The following is a 25,386-nucleotide window of genomic DNA, read 5'->3' on the forward strand; positions in this document are numbered from 1 at the left end:
ACCAGATACTACACAAATTGGAAAGGGCAGAAGCTACAAGAACCAGGAAATATTAAGAAATTACACTAAGGGCAAATTAACTGGAAAAAATGCAGACAGCCTAAAGGAAAGAGGAATTTTATTCCCTGTTCCTTGAAGAGCATAGCTATGCTGTGATGGAAAAGGTGTTGATCCAAGTTCCTGATGAGAAGGGAATATAAAGCACAAGAGTCACTTTGTGTATTTGTATAAACAAGAAAAGAGGTGTTCGCCATTCTGATTTATTTCAATGCTTTTACACGTATAAAATATACTTTAAATACATAAAAACTAGGAAATGTTTTGCTTTTAAAAAATACCCTCAACTTTGTGAGTGAGCACAATAGCTGTGATGCAGGTCTCTGACCTATGGCAAGCTGACTAAAATGTTTGTGGTGTAACACCCCTCATCAGAGCAAGCATGTAGACACGAGTTCCTTTTCCTCAACTCCCTCCTGCTGACTCAGCTCCAAGTGGGACACATGGCCTCTCACTCAAGCTCCAAGCCCAGCTGGATACAGGCACCTTCCCAGTCACAGTTTGGAAGCACATAAGGAAACCAGCATTCCAATTCCACAAGGAACATTATTCCTGGTGTTCAAATCGTCTCACTATCTTTGCACTCTCTTTTTTCAGTTCCTCAATGTGAGCATTTAGGCACTCCAGGATGTGCTGGGATCTCACTTCTTCATCTTCCAGGTATCGTGCAGCAATGGATCCCACAGAAGCTGTAGGCAAGGGGCACTAAAGGGAAACAAAGGGATTATCAGGCATTCCTTCATTCCAAGTTTTGGCCAGAAACACCACTGATCTGCAAACCACACCACTGAACAGGCTCCTAGAGGGCTCATTTCCATCTAAGTGGCCAGACTAAGCACTCAGATCTCCATTTGTATCACAGATCACATCCCTCCCAACAGCCAGCAATGATTGCTGCACGAAGCCAAGACCGCAAAAAAATCACTACTAAAACATCACAACTAGAGAAGGTCACTCTAGAATATCAAGGAGTTTGCCCTGGGTGTTGGTGCAATATCATCCTGCTCCTTGTTTCCATAAAAATCCCAGTGAATGGGAGCACCTCAGAGTTTGGGTTCAGAAAAGGGAAAACACTGCCAGACGGTTTTTTCTACCACATATTCCAGACTGGGAATATCTCTGCTTTCTTTCATACACCTCCTCTTCTTCCCCAAAGTAACAGGCTCCTGGTACAATCCCACAGGCAAGTACAGGCCAAACTCCCATTGCAGCTCACAGAACAGCACTTCAGTCCAGCCAGCAATGGCCAACAAACTACTCCAGATTCTTTCCTTTACAGTCAACAACTATTCCTGCTCCTCACATCACTTACCCACAAGTTATTAACTTACAAAAACAACACTGTAAACCAGGCTTAATGTACAAGTTGATGAAGAGAAGCCTCGTGCACAGGGGCTGGCACGTGAAATATTAAGGTTACTAAGGGGCTGCTTTCCATTACAGACAAGTTGTCTCAGTGTCTTGGCAAGAGAAAATAACTGGTTATTTCCAAATCCTGGAGTCTTGTGGTTTTCAGGTCCTGTCAACAACCAGGAACAAAGGGAAACAGAAAAGGCTACAGACAACAAGCAAATCTCTCGCACCCCACTACTGCCTACTGATGAGAGTTCTGTTCTCTCAGTGCTAAAGGAATTGATTTAAAGACACTGAGCCAGAGGGAGCCTGACCCAGTCAACACCCGGAGAAATATCTGCATTTCCTTAGAAATCTTATTTCTACCTCTCAGAATAAAAAGCAGCCCATTCTCTTCTATTAAACATCAAGCCCTAGAGCTTCTCAGACCCCGAAGTGAAACTGTTCACACTTTGGGTCCAATCTTGCAACCTGAAGAGTTTTCATTTACAATACTGCAGTTCCCTAATTTCCCAACACTGTTTTCTGGGTATGTGCACAAGCTATTTTAGTCTTGAAAAATCAAGACCTGTTCTTGGTCATAAACTTCATCAAAGACATGACAAGCCTCAACTTATCTGTGCATTAGCCTTTGAGCCTCTTCTCTGGACTATAAAAAGATAGCTAATAGTTTAATAGTTGTCACTGCTACCAAAGCAAAAACAGAGGAGAAACTGCTCTGAACACTGCTAGGGCAACACATCTGGAACAAGGACCAGTGCTCAGCATTCTCCCCTCCCTAAACATGACAGGAAGAATTGATTCAGTGCAAATTTTCTATATCTTGGTCAAGTGCTTCAGCAACTGAGCTGAGTTAGGACAGAGAAAGTGCTAACACTGCTCCTGATGAAAAAAGTACCATCAGCAACTGGGAGAAAGAGCAGGCTCCCCTTGTGCAGTGAAGCAGGGATTTCAGGCTTTGTCATCTGTAAGCATAAGCAGCTTTAAGTTCAGTGTGCTGACTGCTGCAGCCTGTTTGAAAAGGGGTAAAACTCACCCTGTGCTTTACAGATGTGCAGCAACCAGCCACCCAGAGACTGTGAAATACTGACATACTCAGCACTCCACATCCACTCTGAGCCTCTACTACAGACCCAAGCCAAAAGCTGAAGCAGAATTCTGAGGGGACACAAGCAGGTCCTGGTACACACTGAGGTACAGCACCATGAGCTCCTGGAATTAACTGAGCGAGCACACAAACACAAAGCTCCTCTCCAAGGAGCTCTGAAGAGCCTCTATATGGAACCTCCTGGCCAAGTCTTAACCATTCAGCAGTGGCTTTCCTTCCCTGTTTAACATTTGATTTACTTAGAGGATCACACACAACATGCAGTTAGGTCATGCATTCCAATGCCTGTCCCTTTTTGCCAGATAAGAACCCAGCTCTATTTTCAGCTGTTGAGCAGCAAGTAGCTCCTTTACAACTGCTTACCAAAACCACAGATTCTCTGTGATGATTTAAGGCAGGCTGCTTAGATGCTTCCTCTGCAAAATCTTTGTTTTCATGCACCACGTGAAGCACAGACTCCATTCCCAGCCAGGCACATGACTCCTTGCAGTTCTTGCTGCTGCTCTGGGAGGGTGGCTCACCCATCTCGGGGGTCACAGCTCCTGTTTCAGCAGCCTCACACCTTTGGGAGTGCCTGTGATGATGCTGAGCAGTCCTGTCAGGCTGGAGATGTGTGCTCCCTGCGTGTTCATCCTGCTCGTGCTGTGCTTCCCTGGAAGGCAGGTTTGAGCACAGAACTGAGTTTGTCTCTTAGCAGCTGAACTCCAGCAAAAACTCACACAGAAGCAACAATTAACATAAACGTTACTAACAGCCCTGGCAATCCAAACTTGTTTCCATAGCACTTCCAGACACACATTCAGTCAGTCCCCGTGGAATTCTCTCTCTCTCTCTTCTGCTACTGTAGATACCAAAACCCACAGCCTGCACATCCTAGCAGAGCAACAGAAAGGAACACAGCTGCCTGGGCCACATCTAATCCTGTCACCAAAAACAGCAGAGACTGCTGCTCCAGAGAGAAGCAAAGGCAGACAAAAGACAAACAGTGCTGGCTCTGCAGAACACAAACCAGCTGGGACTCAAAGCTACTGCACTGCTTAAGGCATAAAGGCAGATTCCCAACCAGTCCTTGTGTTCTCCCAGACACACGATGCACTGGAGAGACACCCAGCATGCCATTAAACCCCACACATCCCCTGCTCTCCTTCCCCCTGAGGAAGCAGCATCCCTGGGGTCACTCACCTGTGCTGTACATCCCTGGGCTCTCTGCCTTGCCCCTGCTGAGCCATGCCCTCAGGTTCACCTGGGCACACCTGTGCAGTGACCCCCAGTTTCGCCCTGGTCTCTGCGAGGTCCTTCCGCAGCTGCTGGTTCTCAGCTATTAATTTCTGGAGCTCAGCAGTGTAGTCCTCCCTGAGGGCTCTCAGGGTGCCATCACCCCCCTAACAGACAAAGAAGGACAGAAGTCAGAAGTTCTGGTTTGCAAGACACCACAGTCACATCCAGAGCAAAGGCCAGCAAGAGATTGTTTAAGGCATATCCCCTAACCTCATTTTGACTGGCAAAACCTTCAAGACTTTCCTAGGAGAAAATTAATTATATATATGCCTTACTGGGCCTGCATCCAGACTCACTGTGCTTATCTGCTTGGGATGGTCAGTCTCTCTCACCACTGGATTCCTTTTAAAACAGGAAAACATAGACCTAGGATAGTTCAGATGTACCTGCCTCTGGCCTTTCTGAACCTCTGAACAACTTGCTTCTTCCCATCATCTTCTGTTTACTAGGCCAGGTGAGTATAATTTCCACTGCTTCTACCCCTGTGACATTCCCACTTGCTTTTTGCCAATTCTATTAAATTTAGATGCTTAATTAATTCTCATCAGCTCAGTATCTAAGGCTTTCCCAAATGTGCATTAGGACTGCCAGGCCAAGATCCAGCTCCTGTGCCTTGGGGCTGTGGGGCTTTTTTTTAAGGAAGATTTCCTGCTTTTCACACTGCTGGCACATTTTTGGGAATTCACACACGCAAAAGCCACCAGGCACTTTTCAAGCAGAAAGTAATGGGCCTTAAGTTATTTCAGTTTCAAACCAGCCCTCCAGAAAGCTGTGCTTTTAATCCATCTCACCAGCCACAAGCTTCTGTTCAGCACTTTGCCAGGAACTTGGCACATTTGACAATCACCCAAACTAATACTAAGAGGTGAGTATTTCCTTCCCACAGATCTAACAGGATAAAAGCTCTGACATACTCTCATGAGGTTCTCAGCTGTCTGAATCCAGCCCTTGCCCCCTACAGGGAAGCAGCCATTCTGCTTAAGTTGAGATAGAACTTGCAAACCTGCCATTCCTTCACAAAATGAGTCAACTTCTTATTTCTGCCAAAGCTGTACCTCTGCCATGCAGGCTCCTCTTCTCCCCTCTGCCTCAGGAGTTTTGGAGGTTTTGTTCAGCTGCAGGAGCCCACCAGAGGGCCCCTTCCAAGAACACTGCCCCAACACATCCAGCCCATATTCCCAGTCTGCATCCCACTCATGGAGAGCAAAGGAGAGCCCTGCTGAATGGCTCCTCACCAGGGGAGAACATCCTCTCACCCCAGGCATTTCAAGGGCCAGAGCAGTTACATCTCTCAGACAGGTCAAAAGGACATCACAGGTTGAGAATCAAAGGTTTGAGGTAAACTGGCTTAAAATGGAAGTGTAATTAAATGTACTAAAAATCGTGGGCTAAAGCCCATGGAGAAGACATGGAAATTGTGGTTGCTTCTGCAGTTCTCTTCACCAGTCTCTGACTGGACAAATGCTTGATATTTCTGCACCTTATTTCCTCTCAAATTGCCTCTTTTGCTTGGGTTTAAAGCTCACTGAGCTCTATTCCCCATTTTGAGAGGCCTAGGCAAAGACTCTGACTATTCCCAGGCAGGTACACAAGGCTAGCCCATTCCCAGCTCCTGGTCCTCAATATCTTCATACCTTCAGCTTACCACACTCTGTTTTTTCCAAAATCTCTGAGAGATGACGGTTTTCCAGCCTCAAGGTTTCCAGCTGGACCAGAATTACCTGAGGAGACAAAGGCAACCAACAAGCTCAGAAAAAGAACACAATGCAGGCCCACAACACCCTCAGCTTTTGTACAGAGGCTAAAGATAGAAGGAAACTACTAATGTAGCTAAAAACCAGGATGGTGTTCCAAGCCTTCAGATCCCTTAAACAGATAGCATAAGAATCTTGTGCCTTTTTTTACCCTGTGCTCCACTGCTTTCCTCTCTGCTCTTTCAATCTCTGCTCTGAGCTGCTGCTCCAGGTTTGAGGTGGAGCCACTTGCTGATGCAATGGTGATGTCCCGCTGCTGCAGCTCCTGGGTCAGCCTGGAGATCTCCCTTTTCATCCCCTCCAGCTCACTGCTGTGCATTTGTTCAGCCTGAGAGAGCTGGTCTTTGAGCTGGAGGAAGACATGCACATATCACCCATGAGCTTTTAAAACATGTTTCAGCTAAAAAAGCAAAAGTATTGCACATGGGAATGTGAAATCTCAGTCCTGGAAAACAAAAAGCTCCATGTAACAAACCCTCTGCACGTGCTCACGTGCTTGTCCTTCCTGATTGAAAGCCACCTCATCCCAATCCCTACCCACACCACACACTGCCAACTGGAAAGAAGTTTCATGCCATGAGGTACTTGATAAAACCCACAATTTATCAAACCAACAGCCTCTTCAGCTCATCATTCAACCTCTGTAGGCAAAGCCAGAGAGCCAAAGGTTCACTGTGACTGGGGAAGCACAGTAACTCTTGCAAAATATAACCCTGCAATTTGCCACTCTGCCTTCCTGAGGTATTTGAAGATACCATTTAAAGATGGTAACTTTAAATAGCTCGAGCTGGCTTTTTCTTCCAGGAATTAATTTGCCCTAAGTCTTTTGAATCAATATTAGAGTTGAATCAATGTTAGCTCGTAGCAACTAAAGCTTCCCATGGCAAGCTTCCACCAGCCAGCTATGCACAGGGTAAAAATACATCTCTTTGTTTTCATAACTCTGTGTGATGACCACTAGGCCCTGTATGATGAGAGAATAATCATTCCCTATTTACTTTCCACATGACAGGCATGATTTTATTTTCTGTCCATTCAATCTCATTTATCTCTTTTCCAGTTTGCTAAGTCCTATTCCATTCAGCTGTTGTTTGTATAAAAACGACTCCATCCTTTATGGTCATCTTTTTCCATACCTTATCTTGGTTTATTCAATGCATTTTGAGGTGGCAGACCTGCACCACATACAATATACTGGTAGGCACACTTTATATTTATTCGGTGGCACGACAGACCAACAGCAGCATAATTCCTTCCCGAGGACTCCATTCCATTAGTCAGAAATATAAACCACCCAAACACACAGGATTTTTCTGAGAATTACAAGCATTTTAGAAAATTGAACCAGATGATCTCTGCCTACCCATGTAAATACTGTTCACATGGTGATTTATCTCCATGTCACCTCAATGCCTCCCAAGTATATAAAACAGAAACAGCCTTCATAAATCTCTCCCTCCTCCCCAGCAGCCTGTGGGAGATTCATTTACTGTGTGGCTGTTTAGATGTGTAACCAAGCACACATCTCTGGCAAGATCTGCACCTCTGTATGTTCAGAATAAAGGATGAAGGATTTCCACACAAGTGAGGTTTTTCACTCAGGTTCAATGAGGCTTCCACTCTACCAGGCTCCAGTGAAAGCTCTCACATGAGCTGATGCAGACCATTATGAAGAGCCAAGTGAGTGGAGGGCCTGCCCCCTTGGGTGCTCAGAGCTCTGGGGTGAGCCCCTCATGGCAGGTGAGCTGCTCCATTCCTCCCAGCCCCTGCCCTCATGCCCAGCTATCCAGCCTGAAACACACTCCCTTATTCACACAGGGACCAGGACACATTTGAAGTCCTGCCTCAAGTGTGACAGGACATATTACAGCAAACTCACTCCTTCTCCGCTCTTCACCCTATATTAGGCTTAAACTCAGGATTCCAGACCCTCATTTCTTTGCATATTTGCCCCTCCAGCAGTAATTCAAATATCTCTACAGTGTACAGAAGTACTGGGGGAGGCCCAGGAGATGCTCACAAAGCCAGGTTCAGACACCTGCAAACAGGTGTCCTCTCAACCCTTCCTCTGCCAGGTGGATTCCTTACCTGCAGCAGATCCCTGCCTGCCAGCAGCCCTGCCCTGGTGCCACTGCTGAGGCACTGGCACACAGGGATCAGCTCACCCCACCAGTGCCATCCCACTCCCCAGGAACAAAGCCAAGTTACCTTTTTAATCTCTGCCCTTGACTCAGTCTGGTCTTCTTCCAGGGACTGCAGCTCTTTGATATTCTCACCCAGCTCCTCACTCAGCTGCACACACCTGGCATTTGAAGACACCAGGCTGAGTGCCAAATGCAAAAGTATAGATTAGAATAACCCAAGGAGGAGGAAATGGTCAGAGAAACTTTGATCTTTCAGGCAGTCCTTTATGTCCATTACAACAGAAACTGAACTCAGCCTACAAGTTCCTTACCAGTCCTCTGGGTTTGTTTTCCAAAATGATTTCACAAGAGATCAGGAAGCTCATCTAACAGATAACAGCTGTTTCTTACTTGTTTATTTACAAACTAAGATTACAAAATTTATATGTAAACACAAGTCTGAAAACCACAAACTTGGAGCGGAATCATAGAATCACAAAATGCTTTGGGTTAGGAGGGACCCTAAAGCTCTACCCCATACCATTTGTTCCACCCCCTGCCATGGGCAGGGACACCTTCAACTGGACCAGGTTGCCTCAACTCCCATCCAGCCTGGTCTTGAACACCTCTAGAGACAGGGAGTCCCCAGTCTCTCTGGAGAGATTCGTTTATAATCCTCACTTCACAGGAAGGTCCAGATCTGGCTCTTACCAGCTGCCTAACAAAGACTCCTTAGCCTACTGTGAGTGAAGGTGCCCAGCCTAAGCAAGCTGGAACCCTGAGAGCACCCACCATGTGCAGAGAGAGGCAGCCAATCAATTAGCAAAGCAGTCACTATTACCCTGCAAAATGAATAGTACTTGATTTCTTTGGCCCTTTGATATTTAAAACAAGCCTATAAAAATCACTGGTTAACTTGATGAACACAATTAGGTGCTGTGTTATTATCCAGAACCACTTGCACTTGCAGAGGGAGCAAGCAGAGGGTTACCTGTTCTCAAGACGAGTCACCTCTGACTGCAAGTGCTGTTCCTTCTTCTGGGCAACACCCAGCTGCAGCAGCACCTGCTCCAGCTCCAGCCCTGCAGAGGACAATGGCTTCCCTTGCAAGCGCTCCTCCAAGGCCCTACACAGAAACAGCAGCTTTAATCCAGCACAGAAACATGTCTGAGTTCACTGGTACAGGGAACATAACTGCTGTTTTTCTGGAGTTCTCTGAAAAATACACAGCACTGAAAAGCAGGTGACCAGTGTGAGTAAGCAAACACAGCAGCTGGGTGACAGCCCCTGCTTGAGTTAAGGCTGAGTGGAAAAGACTACATTTTATTTTGATGTTGGCCTCCCTGTCAGAGACTGGTAGGTGACCAACACCCAAACCTTCTGCCACAGCCACCAGAACCCAACAGCCTCTGCACATTGCCAGGGCAGAAGGCCAACATGATTTTGTCACAGATGTAGTTACATCACCAAGCCCCAACCAGTGAGAACTTTCACCTAGGTTAATAAGCATGTTATCAAACCCTGAAAGGCCTCCAGCACTTGGCTGAAAATGCCTGGGAGAAACATCCTCAAAAGCCCTGCACTGCCTCCAGAAACCCAGCTGAGAAAAGTGGATTCCCTCCATACCCTTCACTGATTATCTGCTAATTCCAAAAGCAATGCAAATTGAAAAATGCTGCAAGGCAGCACAGTGCTTGTGATAAACTGCAGTGCACTATGTTAAATACAACCAATACAGATCCAGCTGCATGAAAATGCTGTTACTGTCCTCAGTGAGAAACCTGGAACATAGATCTGGATTGAAGAGCCAAAGTACCAGCAAGGCACAGATGCTACCTGATGAGGAGTTCTTTTGTGTGAAGAGTTTCAGTCATCCTGTCCAGCTGTTTCTGTAACTGTTCCTGGTGCAGTTTCGAGCTGCTAATGAAATCTTCTTGAGACTGCAAGGTGGCTCTCAGTTCCATCTTCTCATCCTGCAGCACCTGCACAGGAGGCAGAAGGAATGACTGCTGCAAGATGGACCAAACCAGTTAGTTGCAATGTGACAAGAGGTTGATCAGATTTTTTAGGACCCTTTGAAATACTGCAGAGCAGCACATGCCTATAAAGTCAATTTTGATGCTAATCAGGACCTTTACAAAGGCTCTAGAAAGAGACAAAAACTCCAGGATGAAAAGCCTTCCCACACTTCAGACCCGGTTTCTTAAGAGTTCCTCCACTGACCTCTAACATTGTCTTGGACTGTCTTAATTCCTCTTGAACTCTGCGCTGATCTTCCAGAATGATGCGATTGTCCTCACTGAGGTCATCCACCCTCATGCTGAGCCTCTCCACCTCCAGCTCATTGGCACTGATGGTGTCCTTGGCCCTCTCCAGCCTGCTGCTCAAGTGCTGGATTTCCGAGCGGTTTGCCAGCTCCACCGAGTCCAGCATCTGCTTCCGACTGGCCAGCTGGGTCTGCAACAGCAAGCACCTGCTAGAGCTAAACTGCAAAACCACCAAAGTTCTACCAAAGAGACATTCCAACACAGCTACTGATTTCTTAGTCCAATGAGCCACATTCTCATTCTCAACAATACCTTCCAGGGACTTAGGGACAGTATTGTTCCAGAGTTACATGATGGATAAAACTTCCCAAGGCAAATAGAATAAGTAAAAATTAAAATGAAAAAAGGGGGAGACATTTGATTCCAAAAGCAGTTCAAAGAAAATCTGGAAAATGAGAATCTCAAATCCCTCCAGCTGCCCAAGTATGATTTGTCTAAGAACAAAGCCTCCTGCTATTATTTTGCTCATGAGCTCAAGGCTAGACCAGGACTAATAGCTGCAGGTAAGAAAGTTTGTAAACCAAACAGGGCAGAGATTACCCAACCATTAATTCCACACCAGGACAGAAAGCAGCTCAGGGTGCACAATTGCAAAGCCACAACCACCAAACAGCCCCAAAACAAGCCAGTTGTAACAGCCAATTTGCTTTGCTCTCTGCAGTAAATACCTGGTTCCAGCAGCTTGGGGGAGTGCTCACTTTGAATTTTTCAGTGTTCTAATGGCAGACAAAAAAGTTACAAGGAATTTATGAGTAGCAGACAATATCTGCTCTATAATTTATAGGCACAATACTTTATTTCATAGCATTTCTTTACACACAGCTAGCTGGTGAAATTTAACAAGCCAGCTCTCACATAAGCTTCTAGGAACATTCATGTAGTCCCTTATTGTATAAAATCTTTGAATTTTTAAAGGCTCAAACAAAATATTTGAGCAGTCCTATCTTCCCAGTTTCAAAGAGTAGCAACGCCTGCCAGCTTCAGAAGCATCACATGGCTTGATTTACACAAACTGTAAGAACTGCTCATTTGCAAGGCTATGGCATAGTTTTGATTACAGCCTTTTATTATTATTTAAATAGTCATGACAGAAAAGGTAATCAAGAGGGCCAAGAGTTTAGAGCAGAGCCTCTCTTCACCCAAGAAGCCAGAGTATCAGACTGCCTGAACATTTATTTCTGCATTAAGAAAACATTTAAGCTGTCTCTTGTTTCCAGCCACACAACATCCAGGCCAGCAGAGAATTCCAGGCTTTTAGGAAAGGCTGACTTTAAAGGCTGCAGGTGCTCCAGAAGGTGGTCTGTACTGGGGAAAATTCAGGCTTCCCTAAGCTGCTGTGGAAGAGCTGAGGGGAAGCCAGATGAAAGGAGAGAGAGGGGAAGTACTCCATGGTCATGGATCTCAGCTTGACCTTGTGCTAGAAAGACAACTAAGCATGTAAAATGTACAGAAACATCCAAGGCAAAAAATTTAGCACTTCCATGCTGGGCTTTTCAAAGCAATTGAGGATTCAGGCAGTCTCTTCACAGTACCTGTGCACCTAAGGCACTTATGCTGCTTTGGGAAAACCTCCCCAGCCTCCTGGTTTTCTGCTGCACGGTAAGACAAGCTCCTCTGTGCCCCAGTGTCCCAGCCTGAGCTCCAAGGACACATCTGTTCCCAAACAATTGAGCTATCAACGACACACAGACAGCAGAGCAGCAAGACCTTCTGCTCAAGGACTCTCTCTGCATTTGTAGATCTCCTGGTGTCAGCCTCTCACAAAGCCCCTGTCAGAGCCAGCTTCAATCCTGTCATCACAGTCTCCCTCCTCGCAGGAGCTTCCACTCAAGAGCAACTCAGGAGCCCATTAAGGCAAAGTCCCCAGCAAGAGCTTCTTATCAGTGTCTGCTGTGATTGTGTCTGTGTGACTTCACAGCTGTGCTCTAGGTCAATTCATCTTGCTCTGCTGCAGCACCACTAATTCACTGAGCCATCAGCTTTGCAGAACAGCAGCCCCACTACTTCTTGCCTTTGAGAGACCTAAAACAAGGGGTGGGGGGCTGAAAACTGCTGTTGCTTCAGTATTTTATGGAAGTCTCTGCTGCAGGGGAAGATTGTTTTCCAACAGTACCCTCTGAGCTGGACCCACAAGGTACATATCTACCTGCTGGCAGGTACACAGCTTTCAAGTAGACAGCACGATGTAACATATTTTAAAGTGTCATATGCTGTGGTTTCTACCTCTCAGGGAAATCTGCATCCTACTCTCTTCTCTGCTCACCAGAGTGATGGCAGGGAGAGCTGCACAAGGTTTATCTAATCTCTGATAACAGACTCCAGTCCTTTTTTCCATACAGCACTCGTACAAGCAAACCTTATTTCGCCAGAACATTAAAAGTCACTTCAATGGCAATCTGAACTGGATAGGAGCCTGAGAGATTTCATTAGCCTCTCCCTCCCTGCCACAAACAAAGCAGAAACTTCCAGCACACATTAATTGTACCTGCATGAGCTCGGAGTGCTCTGCCAGAGCCTTGCGCTGCGCCTCCAGCGATGCCACCTGCTGCTGGTACTGCAGGCGCTGCTTCTCCCAGTCAAGTGATTTCTGACGGAACTCCTGCAAGGACAGCAGGGGTGGCTTGGAGCAGTACATCCCCCTCCAGTTCACATCCACGTATGCTTCTCTCCCCACCGTATCCTCACACCTTTCCCCCAGCAGGGAAACCATTAGGCAGTCACCTGATGCAGCAGCTCAGCAGTGCAGAGCCCTCACACACCATGCTCGCTGCACTCCTTCCCCATCTAAGGTAAAGCTCACAAATGTTAAGTGCCAAAACATTCATGGCTGATTTCATGGCTTTGCTGTCAGGGGTTTAACAATTCAGACTGGCTTTGGCTTCCAAAACATGCTGCTATTGAAATCACCAAGATGACAAGAATTAAATACAGAATTTGACTGCTAATCTCTGCTCCAAAAATTGGGCACTACATCAGTCAGATGTGTGTTGTTACCACATCTCTCAGGAGGAGAAAACTGAGTGGGGTTGAGCTCAGCAGAGCAGAAAGATTAGAAGATGAGACAGGGTTGAGAAGAAGTTTGACATGTAGCTCCCTCCTCCTCAAAGAAGTGAGAATACAACCTCCCCACACTGGGATTCATTCCATTCACATAATTAGTTACTCTTCCAGTACCTCCTTCCTTTTATTTAGTCTAAGGGTAAGAACAGCACTAAGGTTTATGCAGTGCAGTCAGAGGCCCCAACACATGAAGCTGCCTTTATCACACATGCAGTTGAGAAGAGCTGCACCTGGAGAGTGGATGGGCAGTGCTCCTTAAGCAGGAGTCACTGTGCACTTCCTAGTGGACAGTTCAGTCACCAGTGAAGCCCAGTAAGGCAGTTAATACATACAAGCTGGTCAGCACTTGGTTTTTCACCACATACCTCCAGCTTCCTGGTCAGTCGGCTCAATTCAAACTTGTCCTCCTCTTGTCCCTTGTTAGCTTCTCCTCTGCTTCTTTTTTTCTTCTGCAGCTTCTCATAGTTCCTCCTCAGCCGGGACAACTGCAGGATACAGTGCAAGAGAGAGCTTTGCTCAAGGCCTCAAGACAAGAATTAAACAGCCCTTTGAAAGTGGTTCACACAAACAATGCCCTCATCAGGGCCACACAGCTCCCAAGTGAAGGCTTCTATTTGGATAATGAGTCTTTTACTCCAACAGCACAGCAAAACACACGAGTTGTATGAGAGTAGCAAGATGCCACTGAAGTCATGACATCAGCAGCTTTAACTAAAGCTCTGTTCGTACCATAATTAAAGCATGACTGAAATATTGATCAGATGGAGGTTTACAGCCAGCTGTCAATGCAGCAAGAACACAGCATCCCCCTCTCTACAGGTGGTTCCCAGCCCCAGGAAGAGCCAGCAGCATCTGTGGCTGATCTGCTCACCCACAGGAGCACACCCACCACACCACACACAGGTAAATCTTGTGTGATCAAAATACACTTGTGCAGCTCAGGTGGGAACTGGAACTCTCCTGCTTAGTGGCAGAAGGAAGGTTTGAGAATTGCCATTACCCATAATATCAACACCACTTCATCTGTCATTTTCTGCTTAGATACACTGCGTATTTCACAATGAGTGGAGAATGCCAACAGAAAATATCACTCCTACGCCTGCTGCTAGGATGCTGAAGTTGTATCAGAAGCGGGAATGAGGAAAAAACTCTTGACATTTAAATGACCCTCCGTGCAAATAATCACTTGCAACTAGCAGCAAATTTTTCATATGATGAGCTCCCCCCTATTTAACTATTAAATAAAAGGCTTCCAAATAGCCACATGAATTTGAAAAGCCATCACTGCTGTTTTACTGATGGACAAAGCTAAGCCCATGGATGAACAAAAGGACCATGAGAAGAAAAAATATCTGATTCGAGACCTGATGCTTTCAGTAGTTTGGTGTGTTCAGTGGGAACAGACAGATGTTCAGGCTTAGAGTTAATACCAACATCTTTTGCCAAACATATCAGGAGATAAGAGGTTTATTCTTTCAACAGTCTCAGTAAGTTAGACACTGTACCTGTAATTGCACTGGAAATGGTGGTAAACAGAGACAGAAATAATTTCCCCAAACAGTAGTAAAAACAGAAGACTGAGGAATATTGGAGCTCAATGTCATCAGCATTAATACTGTGTAGGTAAAATACCCACAAAATGCAATTTAGGCCAAAACACACAGGCTGTATTTCAGCCATAGCAATTTAGGCTGATCTGCCAATGTACCTCAGCTTTGCTCTGCAGCTTATCCACAATTCCAGTGAGAACACCCAGCGAATGAGGCCTGTTAGTCATATGGAATAGTGAGGTGTTTTTAAATGAGAAAAGATGCCTTCTGTCATCAGAGCAGAGACTACCAAATTAATTTCACTTATGGCTTACAGTGAGCAGGAACTAGGCCCAGCCCTCCAGAGAAAACAGGTCAGTGCTCTATGAGCTGCTCATGCCAGTTCACTCCCTGCTACTGGCAAGTGCAGACAGGCAAGGAGTTCAGGCATAAATCTGGAATGCTGTTATACCACCTGCAGGACAGGTATCACCTTGCACTGAGCAAGAGGCTTTGAGATGGAAGCTCTGATACTACTATCAAACAGCATTTTCTACATACACTCGGTTTTTATAAAAGGTATTAAGACTAATATTCCTTGAGAGTACAAAATCCCTGCTAAAGTCATCAGTGTTAACAAAGGTAAAAAGATGAGACTACACACCACCATTATTTCCTCATCTCACACTAGCCAAGCCAGTTACATCTCCATCCTTTTTGAATTTCAGAAGTGCTGAAAGAGCAAACTGCTGCTGCCTGTACCTGTGGCAGCTCCAGAACCAGCCCTGTGACAGGTGGGATGGGCAAACACAGGACATTCTTGCAGTGAACTTCTGCAGATGTCCAACATATGAAAACGTTTCTACTCCAACAGTTCTCTGTCTGTCACCAACCTCCTCCAAATCACAAAAAACAGGCCAATTGAGCCATACAAATGTCACTTAATCTATGCTCAATCCTCTTTTTGCTAAGCACACAAACACTAACAGAGTGGGCAGTTTTAAAACCACAGCATTGAAACAAAAACAATGACACAAAGTAATTGATCCATCATCAACTGGGAACTAGAAACCAAACTTCTCCTTTTGCAACTCACCTCCTCCTGAAATTTCTTCAGCTGTTGTTCATACTCTCTAACCATGTCCTGCTTGGATTTTTCCACATCCTCAACCTGGCGACGCAGCATGCCAACCTGAACAAAGGGATAAAAAGCAAATAAATACAACAGAAAGGGACTTTATTGCCTTTATGGATATTTCAGTGGAGCCCATCATTATGAAATAGATGGAGGCTTTGGTAGGCTAGGCCCACAGCTGTTTCTGTTGTGGTCTTGTTTTGACCCAGTTTCTGGATTTCCCTCCTGGGGACAAAGCTGACGTATTTGGCTTGTGCCTACTTCTATTCAGTATTTTCATAAACTCATCACAAATATGCATTATGATTTCAAGCTATCTACCAAGAGAAAAGTTGGCCATGTCATCATCTTACTATGCTCAGAGAAAGGAGAGAATTCTAATAGCAAGGAAAAAGTAAGAAAAGGGGTTTTGAAACACATAGAAAAGACTTCCCTGACACTGATTCAACTGCTCCTGTGACTCATTTTTCTCCCTTTCTTTTTTTCCTCCCATCTTTTTCCCAACCACAACCTGAGTGGTCACAAGCCAACAAATTAAAATTAAAAGAAAACCCACAGAAAATTCATATGACTAAACTAAAAGTGTGAATATACTCTAGCAGTGACTTCAAACATACTTGACAGTTCAGTTTGAAATCCATGTTTGCTTTTGGTGGTAAGAGACATTTCAAGTGTCTTGAGAAAACATAATTGATAATAATAACAATAATCTATATGATAAGAATCATCATTCTTGCAAATGAAAATCCTGTGGCTCAACTGCACCTTACGGTCCACATCCTGCACAAAAACTTTGCTTACTAATAATTTTCCACCAATATTTTTTTGTACTTCCCTCAGGCTTTCATTTAAAGATCACAAAACCAGAGCTCTGTAAAAAAGCCCATGGAGAGTTTCCCAGCAATATCTTGGTGTAGTTCATAGGAGGAAATGGTTGTCTTGGTGTAGTTTATATAGTAGGAAATGGGTTTTTTCTACCAATGACTGCAGGTTGCTCGGCTGTTCATTACTGCTGTAGCCAGAACCAGTGCCCCTGGGCTCTCTCTAATAAGTCTAACAGTTCAATATGTGGACTTCCACCAACCCTAGAGGAGCAGACCACTTGAACTGGATTGAGTTATGAACCAGACACCTTGTTCCAACACGTCCTTTAAAAATTCTATTCCTGATTTCCTGATTCTAACAGGTAAAACATACCGCCGACTCCAACCAAAAAATAGTAATGAAACCAAGGTACCTCCTTTTGTTTTTCCTGCAGAGCTGCCTTGGCAGAGGAAAGTTCCTGCTCCCGAGCACTCAGACAAGTTTCCAAAGCCTGTGTCTGCCCTTCCCATTCAGATTTCTTGTGAGCCACCATGATGTCTATCTGTTTCATCAGCTCCTGCAGCTCGGCCTCACAGGAGGTCAAGAACCCACCACTGGAGGGGAGAGAGCCTGGAGTTAAAGCAGGTCCCACCCAACACATTCAGTGTCCCAAGCCAACAAAGGCAGCAGAACTGACTGGCACCAAGGCACCAACTCTGCACACTCAGTGCTTTGAACTCTCTTCAAATGAGTTTGCACAGAATAGAATCACAGAATCATTAAGGTCAGAAAAGATCTCCAAGATCATCAAGTCCAACATTTTACCCAATACCATCCATGCCACTAAACCACATCACCTCACACTTGGGCATTCAGCCTTTTGCCTCGGGTACTAGGCATTATGTAAGTAAACCAAAGCGTGTTTAATTCATATTTTGTATTGCCTTAACTGCTCTCTAGGCAGTGGCATTTTATAGCAGGTTTCAGTCACCAGAGGAATCTCACAGCCAAGCTATGAGCTCCCAAAAACAGAAGTTTATCACAAATGCAGACAAACCCTGAAGCAGAGGGGGCTGGATGACAACATGATAATGAAGAATCAAACCCTCACAATCCATCGGGGAGCACAAGCTCCCTAGCGATGCCCAGATTTCTAATTTGGTGCAGTAATTATTGAAGCCAATTCAAGTAACTCCTCTAAAACTTCCCAGCTGCCAAGACAGGGACAGTATTAAGGTTTGCCAGACACAGCCCTAGAGGGTGGTGAACTCCATAATGATCTCTACCCCTTTAATTTGCCTGTCAAAGGGAAGAACTGAAAAGAAATGGAAATCAATAGGTTAAGGGATGGAAATTTCTCTGATCCCCCAGGGCATATGCACACTTCATTACTTGGCACTTTTTCTATAGGAAAAGAAATACTTCTTAAAGGAGCCAAAATCAGTCACATTTGAAGTTCACCCTGTCCTGTGAGTTAACCAAAAATTAGCAGCTATTATGCAGAGCAGGAACATTTCCTTCACAGCATCTGCTAATATGTAGCAAATTCTAAACTCGATTTCTGCCACCAGCTCTCTAAAGAAGATACAGTATCAAATAAATTTGTGTCACATTCTCAAGGATGACTAGGAAAATGGCACCAGTGACTTTTGCTTCACGGTTGTTTAACACATAAAGCATTTTGTTCTGTTATTGTCACTACAGTCTCTCTCGGGGATTGAAAAGTCTAGAGACTCTCACCTTAGAGCATTAAGGATTCACTCAGAGCTGAGTGGGACTCTGCAGTTTCAACACAAGCAGGAAATAATCAGATGTTTTCAGTGAAATCGGATAACAAAGTCACATCTCATTAACCTTGCAAGGCTGTTACAAAATAAATATTTATTCACAACCCTATTTACAACTGCTCCTGATGTTGGACAGTAAGAATAGTTTACAACAACTGAGAAAAAAGAGACTGAGGTTTCAGGAAGATGTGCAACTAAATTCTGACAATTAAGACTATAAGCAGGGATTAGTGCAGAGCCAGCTCCCCCAGTGACTTCACTTCTGCAGCAGCTGAAGGCCACTGCACACTTACACCAGAGGATTTATTCTGAGTAAGAGGCAAGATTAATACTTAAATCATTTGGAATGACTGCTGTGTACAGTTGCATACATACCCTCCCCGCCCACTTCTTTGCATTCCTTCCAGCAAAGCCTCCATCGCTGAATCCTGGTGGCTTCAGTTCTAGGGAAGTACAGGAAAGCAGTGGTCACCCATGGCAATGCACAAACCAGGCTGCTTCTCCATCCAGCTGCAGGAAAAGTGGAAGCCCACAAAGCAAAGAAGTCAAAAAACATACAAGGAGCATGCAGTTACAGGAGAGGAAAACAATGGCACCTTCATGAACTTACAGCCAAATAGAGGAAAACAGATTTTTCTACCAGAAAAATATACCCAGTGCACCAGCACCACCAGCATGGAACATCTGGGCTCCAAAGGGGCCAGCCCAAGATCCACCTCTGGCAGGGAAGTTTGTCACTTCAGAGGGAAAACACCAGAGAGTAGCAGCAAGAATTCATCCATAAATTACATCTTTTCCAGGCCTCTATTACAGACTAGGTTAAAGAGACCATGCAGGTTACCACCACCCTCAGAACACACTGGTTGTTCATACGGTTGTGTTAAGAAAACATAAACTCCTTAAAATTTCCTCTCAAATTATGCCTTAAATTATGAAAACAAGTTGGACAGCTTTACAGTAGCAGTACATTGCTTCAGTTATAAATTACACCTTTTAAGTAACAAACATATGCATACTCAAAGAAATTTCAGATCTTGGTGAAAGTGAGAAGGGTTTACATTAAAACCAAAAATGGGGAATTAGAAGTTGCCATGAAGCGGGAATTTATTTCAATGCCTCCTTCATGAAACTGCATTTAACACAAAAATGGTTAAACTTGTCCAGAGCTATTAACACAAATTTCTGTGTCCAAAATCTAAACACTTTCCAAATACTGAAGATGGATCCTTCCATCATCTTTCCTCTACAGATTAATATGGCATTATTAAGCAATCAGCAAAAGGGGAGCAGGTCACAGCAAATGCAGTCTCAGCTTAGCTCTCTTTCTCAAAGAACCTTCTATCATGCTCCTACAGCACTTTAAAACACAATTTAGGGATTAAAAGCTGTCCTTGGGAGCTGTGTTTTAAACCACAAGCATATAAAAAATGCACAGAAGAAAATCCTATCCCTATTCTGACAGTGTTTTGTCTGTCTTTGGTCCTGTTTGTGCGTAGCAAAACTCAATCAGTATGCAGAACAACTTGGTGGTTCTGCTGAGGGCAGGGTGCTGAGGAGAGCAGATGAGCAGATCCCCTGAGCTGCTGACAGCATTCCAAGAGCTCTCCAGGTGGCAACAGCAGACATTAGACAGTAGCAGCTCTCCTCTTTCATTCTAATCACACCTACACAGAATCAATTTTCAGCGGGCAGAGAGATGAGGAGACAGACAGCATAGAATTCAAGAACAGTTTGGGTTGGAAGGGATCTTAAAGCCATCTCATGCCAAACCCCTGCCATGGGCAGGGGCACCTTTCACTATCCCAGGCTGCTCCAAGCCCTGTCCAACCTGGCCTTGGACACGTCCATGGAAGTGACAGCTCTGTGCCTCTGCCTTACCACTCTCACAGCCTGCCAGCTTTGCTAACTTTGCTGGCATACCCAGATTTTGGGGAAAAGCCTTAAATTCAGACACTTCTAGCCAGTTTTATGCTACATAAGGTTTGCTAACTTAGTATTAAATTTTGGCCTCTTCTGTTTGCAAGTTGCAATGTGCAAGTTACAGGCACCTGAGTAAAGACCCACAAGAGGAAACAAGGAAACAATCTCCTTCATTAACTACAGCTGAAGCAAGGGGAGCTGGCTGGTCACTTATTGAAAGTGAAAAAAATTGAAGTTTTTCCAAAAAAAAAAAAAAAAGCTCAAAACAAGACAACACATTTAAAAATAAACAAGGTTTAACACCCCAGCTCAAGGCAGAATTGTAGCAGAGTTAAGTGGAGAGAACTTTACAATACGCAGGAGGGATTTAAGAATAGCGCCCATGAGACAAGACTGGGATTAGTCCGCATTTAAAAACACAGAAAGATGCGATCTTCAAGCGGTGCTGGAAGCATGCTTCCAATGAACACAACAGGAGCAGTAACCTCCCACAGGCAATACCACAGGTGAGCTCCACTCGCCAGCGGCAGGAACGGCACCTGCGGCTGGAGCCCGGAGCGAACCACCCCTCGCAGGGCGAGAATCCCAGAGTCACTGAGCTTGGAAAAGTGCTCTGAGACCATCAGGTCTAATCTGTGACCCATCCCCACTTTGTCACCCAGTCCAGAGCACTGAGTGCCGCGTCCAGTCTTTCCCTAAACACCTCCAGGGATGGGGACGCCACCACCGCCGCCCTGGGCAGGCCCTTCCAATATCCAATCAGCCCTTCGGCGAAGGAATTCTTCCTGATGTCCAACCCAAGCCTGCCCTGTGCAGCTTACGTTTGTGAAGGGGCCGGGGCCAGCGTGCCCGGGCAGCGCTCCCCGCTCCAGGCCCCGGAGCTGCCTCCGGCAGGCATTCCCCACTCCCGCCGAGCCGAGCCGCTCCCGGCCGAGCCCTTACAGAGCCTGCCCCGCCACCTGCCCGGGGCCCTTCCAGCGCCGCGCCCCGGGGAGCAGCCCCGAGCCCCCGGGCCAAGCTCCGCTCCGGGCTGCCCGACACCCCAGCTCTGGCTGGCTGGCCGACCGCTCTCCTGCCTTCCTTGCTTGTTTCCTTCCTTCCTGCCTGACCTCCTTGCTTCCTTCCTTCCCTTCCTCCTTCCCGCCTTTCCCACCCTGGCGGCGGGCACGGCCCGGCCCCGCGGCGGCAGCGTTGAGCATGCGCTGGGGCGGCGCCTGCGCAGCGCCGGCCCCGGAGATGGGCAGGGTAGGGCGGGCAGGGGAGCGCGGGGACGCCGGGGGGACACGGGGGGACACCGCGGGACACGGGCGGTCACGGAGCCGCGGTGGCCGGGAGAGGCAGGGATCGCAGCGCGCCGCGGCTGGGATGCGCTCAGCCCCCATCGCGGCTCCGGCAGCCGGCGAGTGCCAGGCCTGGCGAGTGTCACTTCTCCCATCATACCCGCCAGGATCGAGCTACCTGCTGCTGCTGCCCCGCAGGGGGACAGCGGGGCGAGGGACTGGGGTGGCCCTTCAAGGAGGGCAGAGTACAATGAAACACTCTGGAGTAATTATAGGAGCTGGGAGTGAAAGATAGGTCTCGTTTTGCTTCTGTTTCACCGGTTTCCCTGGACTTCAGGTTGGGGAAGAATTTTGGGTACCTTGAAGTCCTTTGTTGTGGCTCTCCCAGACATGTGAAGGAGTCGGTAAGGCACGGCACTGGTCAGGGGCTGTAAGCCAGCAGTCAGCAAAGGGTTTTGGGCAGTTCTAGGTGCTCAGACTCACTCAAATTAGACTTCTAAAAGTCAGTCGGTAGATAGAAACACACATAAATATAATCAATAATAACCAGATGGTTTTATAAATTCATCTCTGATGCATATCAATCTGCAATTCACTCTGATAGAGTTCTTTTCAGATGAAGTTGTTCTCTGTGGTTATAACCCCTTTTTGAGTGGATTAGGGAAATCAAGGTATCGTTGTAGGTTTAAACTTCATATGGATTGCATCAAAACTGGAGCATAGTCCAGACTCCAGCTCCTTGGCTGGGGATGTTGTTAAAACAGCATCTGCTTTGTGTCACAGATTTAGCTGCTCTCCCCTGCTGTGACGATGGACAGCGAGGTGCAGAGGGATGGCAGGATCCTGGATCTGATCGATGATGCGTGGAGGGAAGATAAATTGCCCTACGAGGACGTGGCCATCCCTCTGGTAGGTGAATTGCTACTTATCAATCTGAGTTAAGGCTGCTGCTTTCATCACAGTCCCTTCCAAGAAAAGGCACAGAGTGTTGCTTGTGGTGCAATTACTTTGTACAAGAGGCTCCTGGATCTGACTACCTCTTGCCCTTTATGCCAGTCATTCCTGAGTGCATGAGGACATGGATGCCTCTGTCCCTTGTCCCCTGAGCAGTTCCTGAATCCTCTCAAAACTGTAGTGCCCTTCCCATTGCACTGTCCTGGGTTTGGTATCAGGGAGAAGTAGAATCATCCTTTCTCTCTACATCCCTTTTTTGTTCCTGGTGTTGAGGTACTTTCCTGGTTGGAGAGCAGAGGATCAATCTCACACTGACAGTTCCAGTCTTGGTTACACTTTATTTCCACTTCCTACAATGCCATTAAAATAAGCTGAGACATTTTCATACATGTTTCAAAGCAGTCTTTGCCAGATACAGTGTTGTTGTTGGCACTTCCAGGACAGCAGGGAAGGAATGGCAGGTGCAGCAGGACTCTTGCCTGCAGTGCTGTGCCCAAGGCATGGCACCTCTCCTTTCATCCGGGGTACAACTGCAAGGCTAGAGAGGGGCAGCAGGGGAAAAGCTACTGCTGATCACACAGAGTCCAGAGCTGAAACTTCAGATCTCCCACATTGACACCTTTCCTTGGCTATCTTGAAATTTCCAGGGAAGTTAAAGGTAGCTGAGCATTTTCCCTTCCCTTTTTCACTCTGGTACACCAGCTTTACCCCAGCTAGCACAGGTAAAGCAGCCATGGAGATTGTGGGGTGCTGGTTTCTTTCAGCAGAGAGACATTTCCAAATCTGTGACATGGTTCAAGCTTTAGCCCTGCCACCACTGGCTTTTCAGAGAGAGCAAGGAGCAGCTGCCCAACTCAAAATCCATATGTCCAGCACACATTTTCCTGCCAAGATTTGGGCTTGAGGGAAGCATCTTGCAGAAGCATAATTCTCAGCTAAAAGAGCCCAAACTCTCCTTTGCTTGGGATAACCTTTATTAGGCAAGCTGAGTATCATAAACAGGGGTTCCTTGTTGACAAGTGCCTTCACCCTGAGTCCAAACATTACTGTTTGTTCCCTTAGAGCCATCTCATGATGGCTTACAGTCACATACAGATAACAGCCTCAGAGAAGCAAGCCTCACCAACTACCAATAGAAAGAAAGGCCTGGCTGTGATATGAAGATCCCCAGAGATGGGATTGGTTCTGATCTCATAGAAAAACCAGCATAGATTCACAAAAAGAAGCAAGCTATTCTGGTTGCAAAAGAGCAACCAGAATAGCTGTGAAAGTGGTATTTGAGCCTGTCCTGAGAGTCTGCTCCAGTGCTCACTCAAGACATTTCTGGGAACTCAAATGGGTTCGAATCATTCATTGTTTTCAAAGCTGAAACATTTTATTTAGCTCATACTGACATTTCCAGAGATCTAGAACTCTGAATTCCTGCCTAAATGGTATCTGGCAGAATAGCACACACTCAGTGTGACTACACCAATACAGCAAGACAGAGAACAAACAATAAAAGGAAGGAAAATGAAATCTCAGTTAAACTTTCCTTCCCTCTACTGTGCTGTGAGCAGCTCTGTGGCACACCTGGCAGGAGGTTCTGGCTTCTGCTGTTGATCCAGCACAGCTACACCTGAGTCCAGCATGCAGACAGGAAGGACTTCTCACCTGCCATAGGAAAATAACATTTTACAGAACCAGTTGTCTGCAGTATTTGTATTCTTGGCAACAGCAGAAGCAGCACATTGCAAACAAACAATGGAATAATTGCATTGTACTGTTATTTACTTACTTTGCATTTGCTGTATATTCTCTCTCACTGCGTGTGCAGTCTGAGTGTATAGCAAGGCCCCAGGGTCCTGAAAACAATTTACCTTTCAGATTAAGCACCACATTCAAATGAAAAGAATACTGTTCATGATGGGACTCAGCAATATTTTTAAGTGGATCAGTATGTATGATATTTATTGTTCAGATACACCCTCTGGTCTCATTTGTGGGGTTTTGTATCTATCCATACAAATCATAACAACCTGCTGCTTGCAGAAAGTATATTACATGTGGAATCCATTCCACTTGTGTTTTGTTCTCAGAATGAGCTCCCTGAACCAGAGCAAGACAACGGTGGCACCACTGAGTCTGTGAAAGAGCAAGAAATGAAGTGGACAGATTTGGCTCTCCAGTATCTCCATGAAAACGTTCCACCCACAGGAAATTAGTGAATCAGAGGGATTTCATACAGTGGATGCATAAATGCAACATAAAAATATTTTTTGGCTGACCATTGCTGTCATAAGCTGCCCTAAGAAAGAAACAACATTTCTGAAACTTTCAGATTCCAACAGTGGTTCTGCTCACAATGAAGAGTTTAAAATGCTTCTTTCTTGAATGTGAAATAGCAGAGGCTCTGACATCTCAGAGCCAAGTGCAAAATGTTCCATGCCTATAACATTATTTCATGTTTTCTGTTAATTTGTTCTTAAGTTGGTGCCAATTCTGATCTTAAATGTTTTCTACACATGATTAAAAAGTTTTTACTGTCTCAAATTGCAATTAATTTCAAAGCTCACAGTGGGATTATTGTCTAGAGCTCAGTGTACAAAACCCAAATAGCTGTGAGTTGTTGCCATCTTTAACAAGTGTGTGGCTGAGGCAGGATGTGTGGGGCAGGTGTGAAAGGTTAGTCAGCAGAACCTGTAAGCACTTGAATTCCTGCTCTCAGGATCTGATGGTGGTGGTGGACAGCATTTCCAGTGCTGACATCCTGGGAATGTTTGCCAATGTGTACAGTGAACAGACAGTCTAATCTATGCTGAAATGGTGGTTACTCAAAATCATGGTGTTCCAAGGGCTGGTTGAGAGTTCCAAGGAGGAACCTGCCAGTCCCAGTGTAGGCCTCTTGACGTGCAAGCCACTCAGATGAGCAACCTCA

At 45.7% G+C, this 25,386-nt stretch overlaps 2 protein-coding genes across 6 annotated transcripts; one reads left to right on the forward strand and one right to left on the reverse strand.

Moving 5' to 3' along the window:
* Nucleotides 1-244: 244 nt before the first annotated feature.
* CEP63 (centrosomal protein 63) lies at nucleotides 245-21,406 on the reverse strand. 4 transcript variants are annotated; one of them, XM_036389144.2, is made up of 16 exons: nucleotides 21,057-21,406; nucleotides 18,691-18,758; nucleotides 16,962-17,142; nucleotides 15,686-15,781; nucleotides 13,426-13,545; nucleotides 12,486-12,599; nucleotides 10,669-10,716; nucleotides 9,897-10,130; nucleotides 9,510-9,655; nucleotides 8,665-8,799; nucleotides 7,759-7,873; nucleotides 5,702-5,899; nucleotides 5,431-5,517; nucleotides 3,701-3,900; nucleotides 2,882-3,170; nucleotides 245-762 (listed from the first exon to the last, which is right to left on the reverse strand). In XM_036389144.2, exons 2-16 carry the CDS (start codon nucleotides 18,732-18,734, stop codon nucleotides 604-606), a joined length of 2,166 nt encoding a protein of 721 aa, XP_036245037.1. In that variant the 5' UTR covers nucleotides 18,735-18,758; nucleotides 21,057-21,406; the 3' UTR covers nucleotides 245-603. The 4 variants fall into 4 exon arrangements, with proteins under 4 accessions (XP_036245037.1, XP_036245038.1, XP_036245036.1 ...); XM_036389145.2 differs by having other exon boundaries at nucleotides 7,759-7,852; nucleotides 18,691-21,406; XM_036389143.2 differs by having other exon boundaries at nucleotides 18,691-21,406.
* On the forward strand, nucleotides 21,391-25,001 carry ANAPC13 (anaphase promoting complex subunit 13). Of its 2 annotated transcripts, none has more exons than XM_036388366.2 (3): nucleotides 21,391-21,480; nucleotides 22,299-22,424; nucleotides 24,548-25,001. In XM_036388366.2, the coding sequence occupies exons 2-3, from the start codon at nucleotides 22,326-22,328 to the stop codon at nucleotides 24,671-24,673; spliced, it is 225 nt and encodes a 74-aa protein (XP_036244259.1). In that variant the 5' UTR covers nucleotides 21,391-21,480; nucleotides 22,299-22,325; the 3' UTR covers nucleotides 24,674-25,001. The 2 variants fall into 2 exon arrangements, with proteins under 2 accessions (XP_036244259.1, XP_036244260.1); XM_036388367.2 differs by lacking the exon at nucleotides 21,391-21,480 and adding an exon at nucleotides 21,541-21,650.
* The last annotated feature ends 385 nt before the right edge of the window (nucleotides 25,002-25,386 follow it).

The sequence above is a fragment of the Molothrus ater genome, chromosome 10 (genome assembly GCF_012460135.2).
Source record: "Molothrus ater isolate BHLD 08-10-18 breed brown headed cowbird chromosome 10, BPBGC_Mater_1.1, whole genome shotgun sequence".
In the NCBI taxonomy this organism is placed as follows: Eukaryota; Metazoa; Chordata; class Aves; order Passeriformes; family Icteridae; genus Molothrus; species Molothrus ater.

Excerpts from the sequence above, each read along its gene's own strand:
- ANAPC13 (XM_036388366.2), top strand. The coding sequence starts at position 22,326 with ATGGACAGCGAGGTGCAGAGGGATGGCAGGATCCTGGATCTGATCGAT. Across the intron at positions 22,425-24,547 it reads AGGACGTGGCCATCCCTCTG|AATGAGCTCCCTGAACCAGA; the intron begins GTAGGTGAATTG and ends TTTTGTTCTCAG.
- CEP63 (XM_036389144.2), bottom strand. The coding sequence starts at position 18,734 with ATGGAGGCTTTGCTGGAAGGAATGCAAAGAAGTGGGCGGGGAGG. Across the intron at positions 17,143-18,690 it reads CAAAGAAGTGGGCGGGGAGG|TGGTGGGTTCTTGACCTCCT; the intron begins GTATGTATGCAA and ends TCTCCCCTCCAG. Across the intron at positions 13,546-15,685 it reads TGAAGAAATTTCAGGAGGAG|TTGTCCCGGCTGAGGAGGAA; the intron begins GTGAGTTGCAAA and ends TGTATCCTGCAG.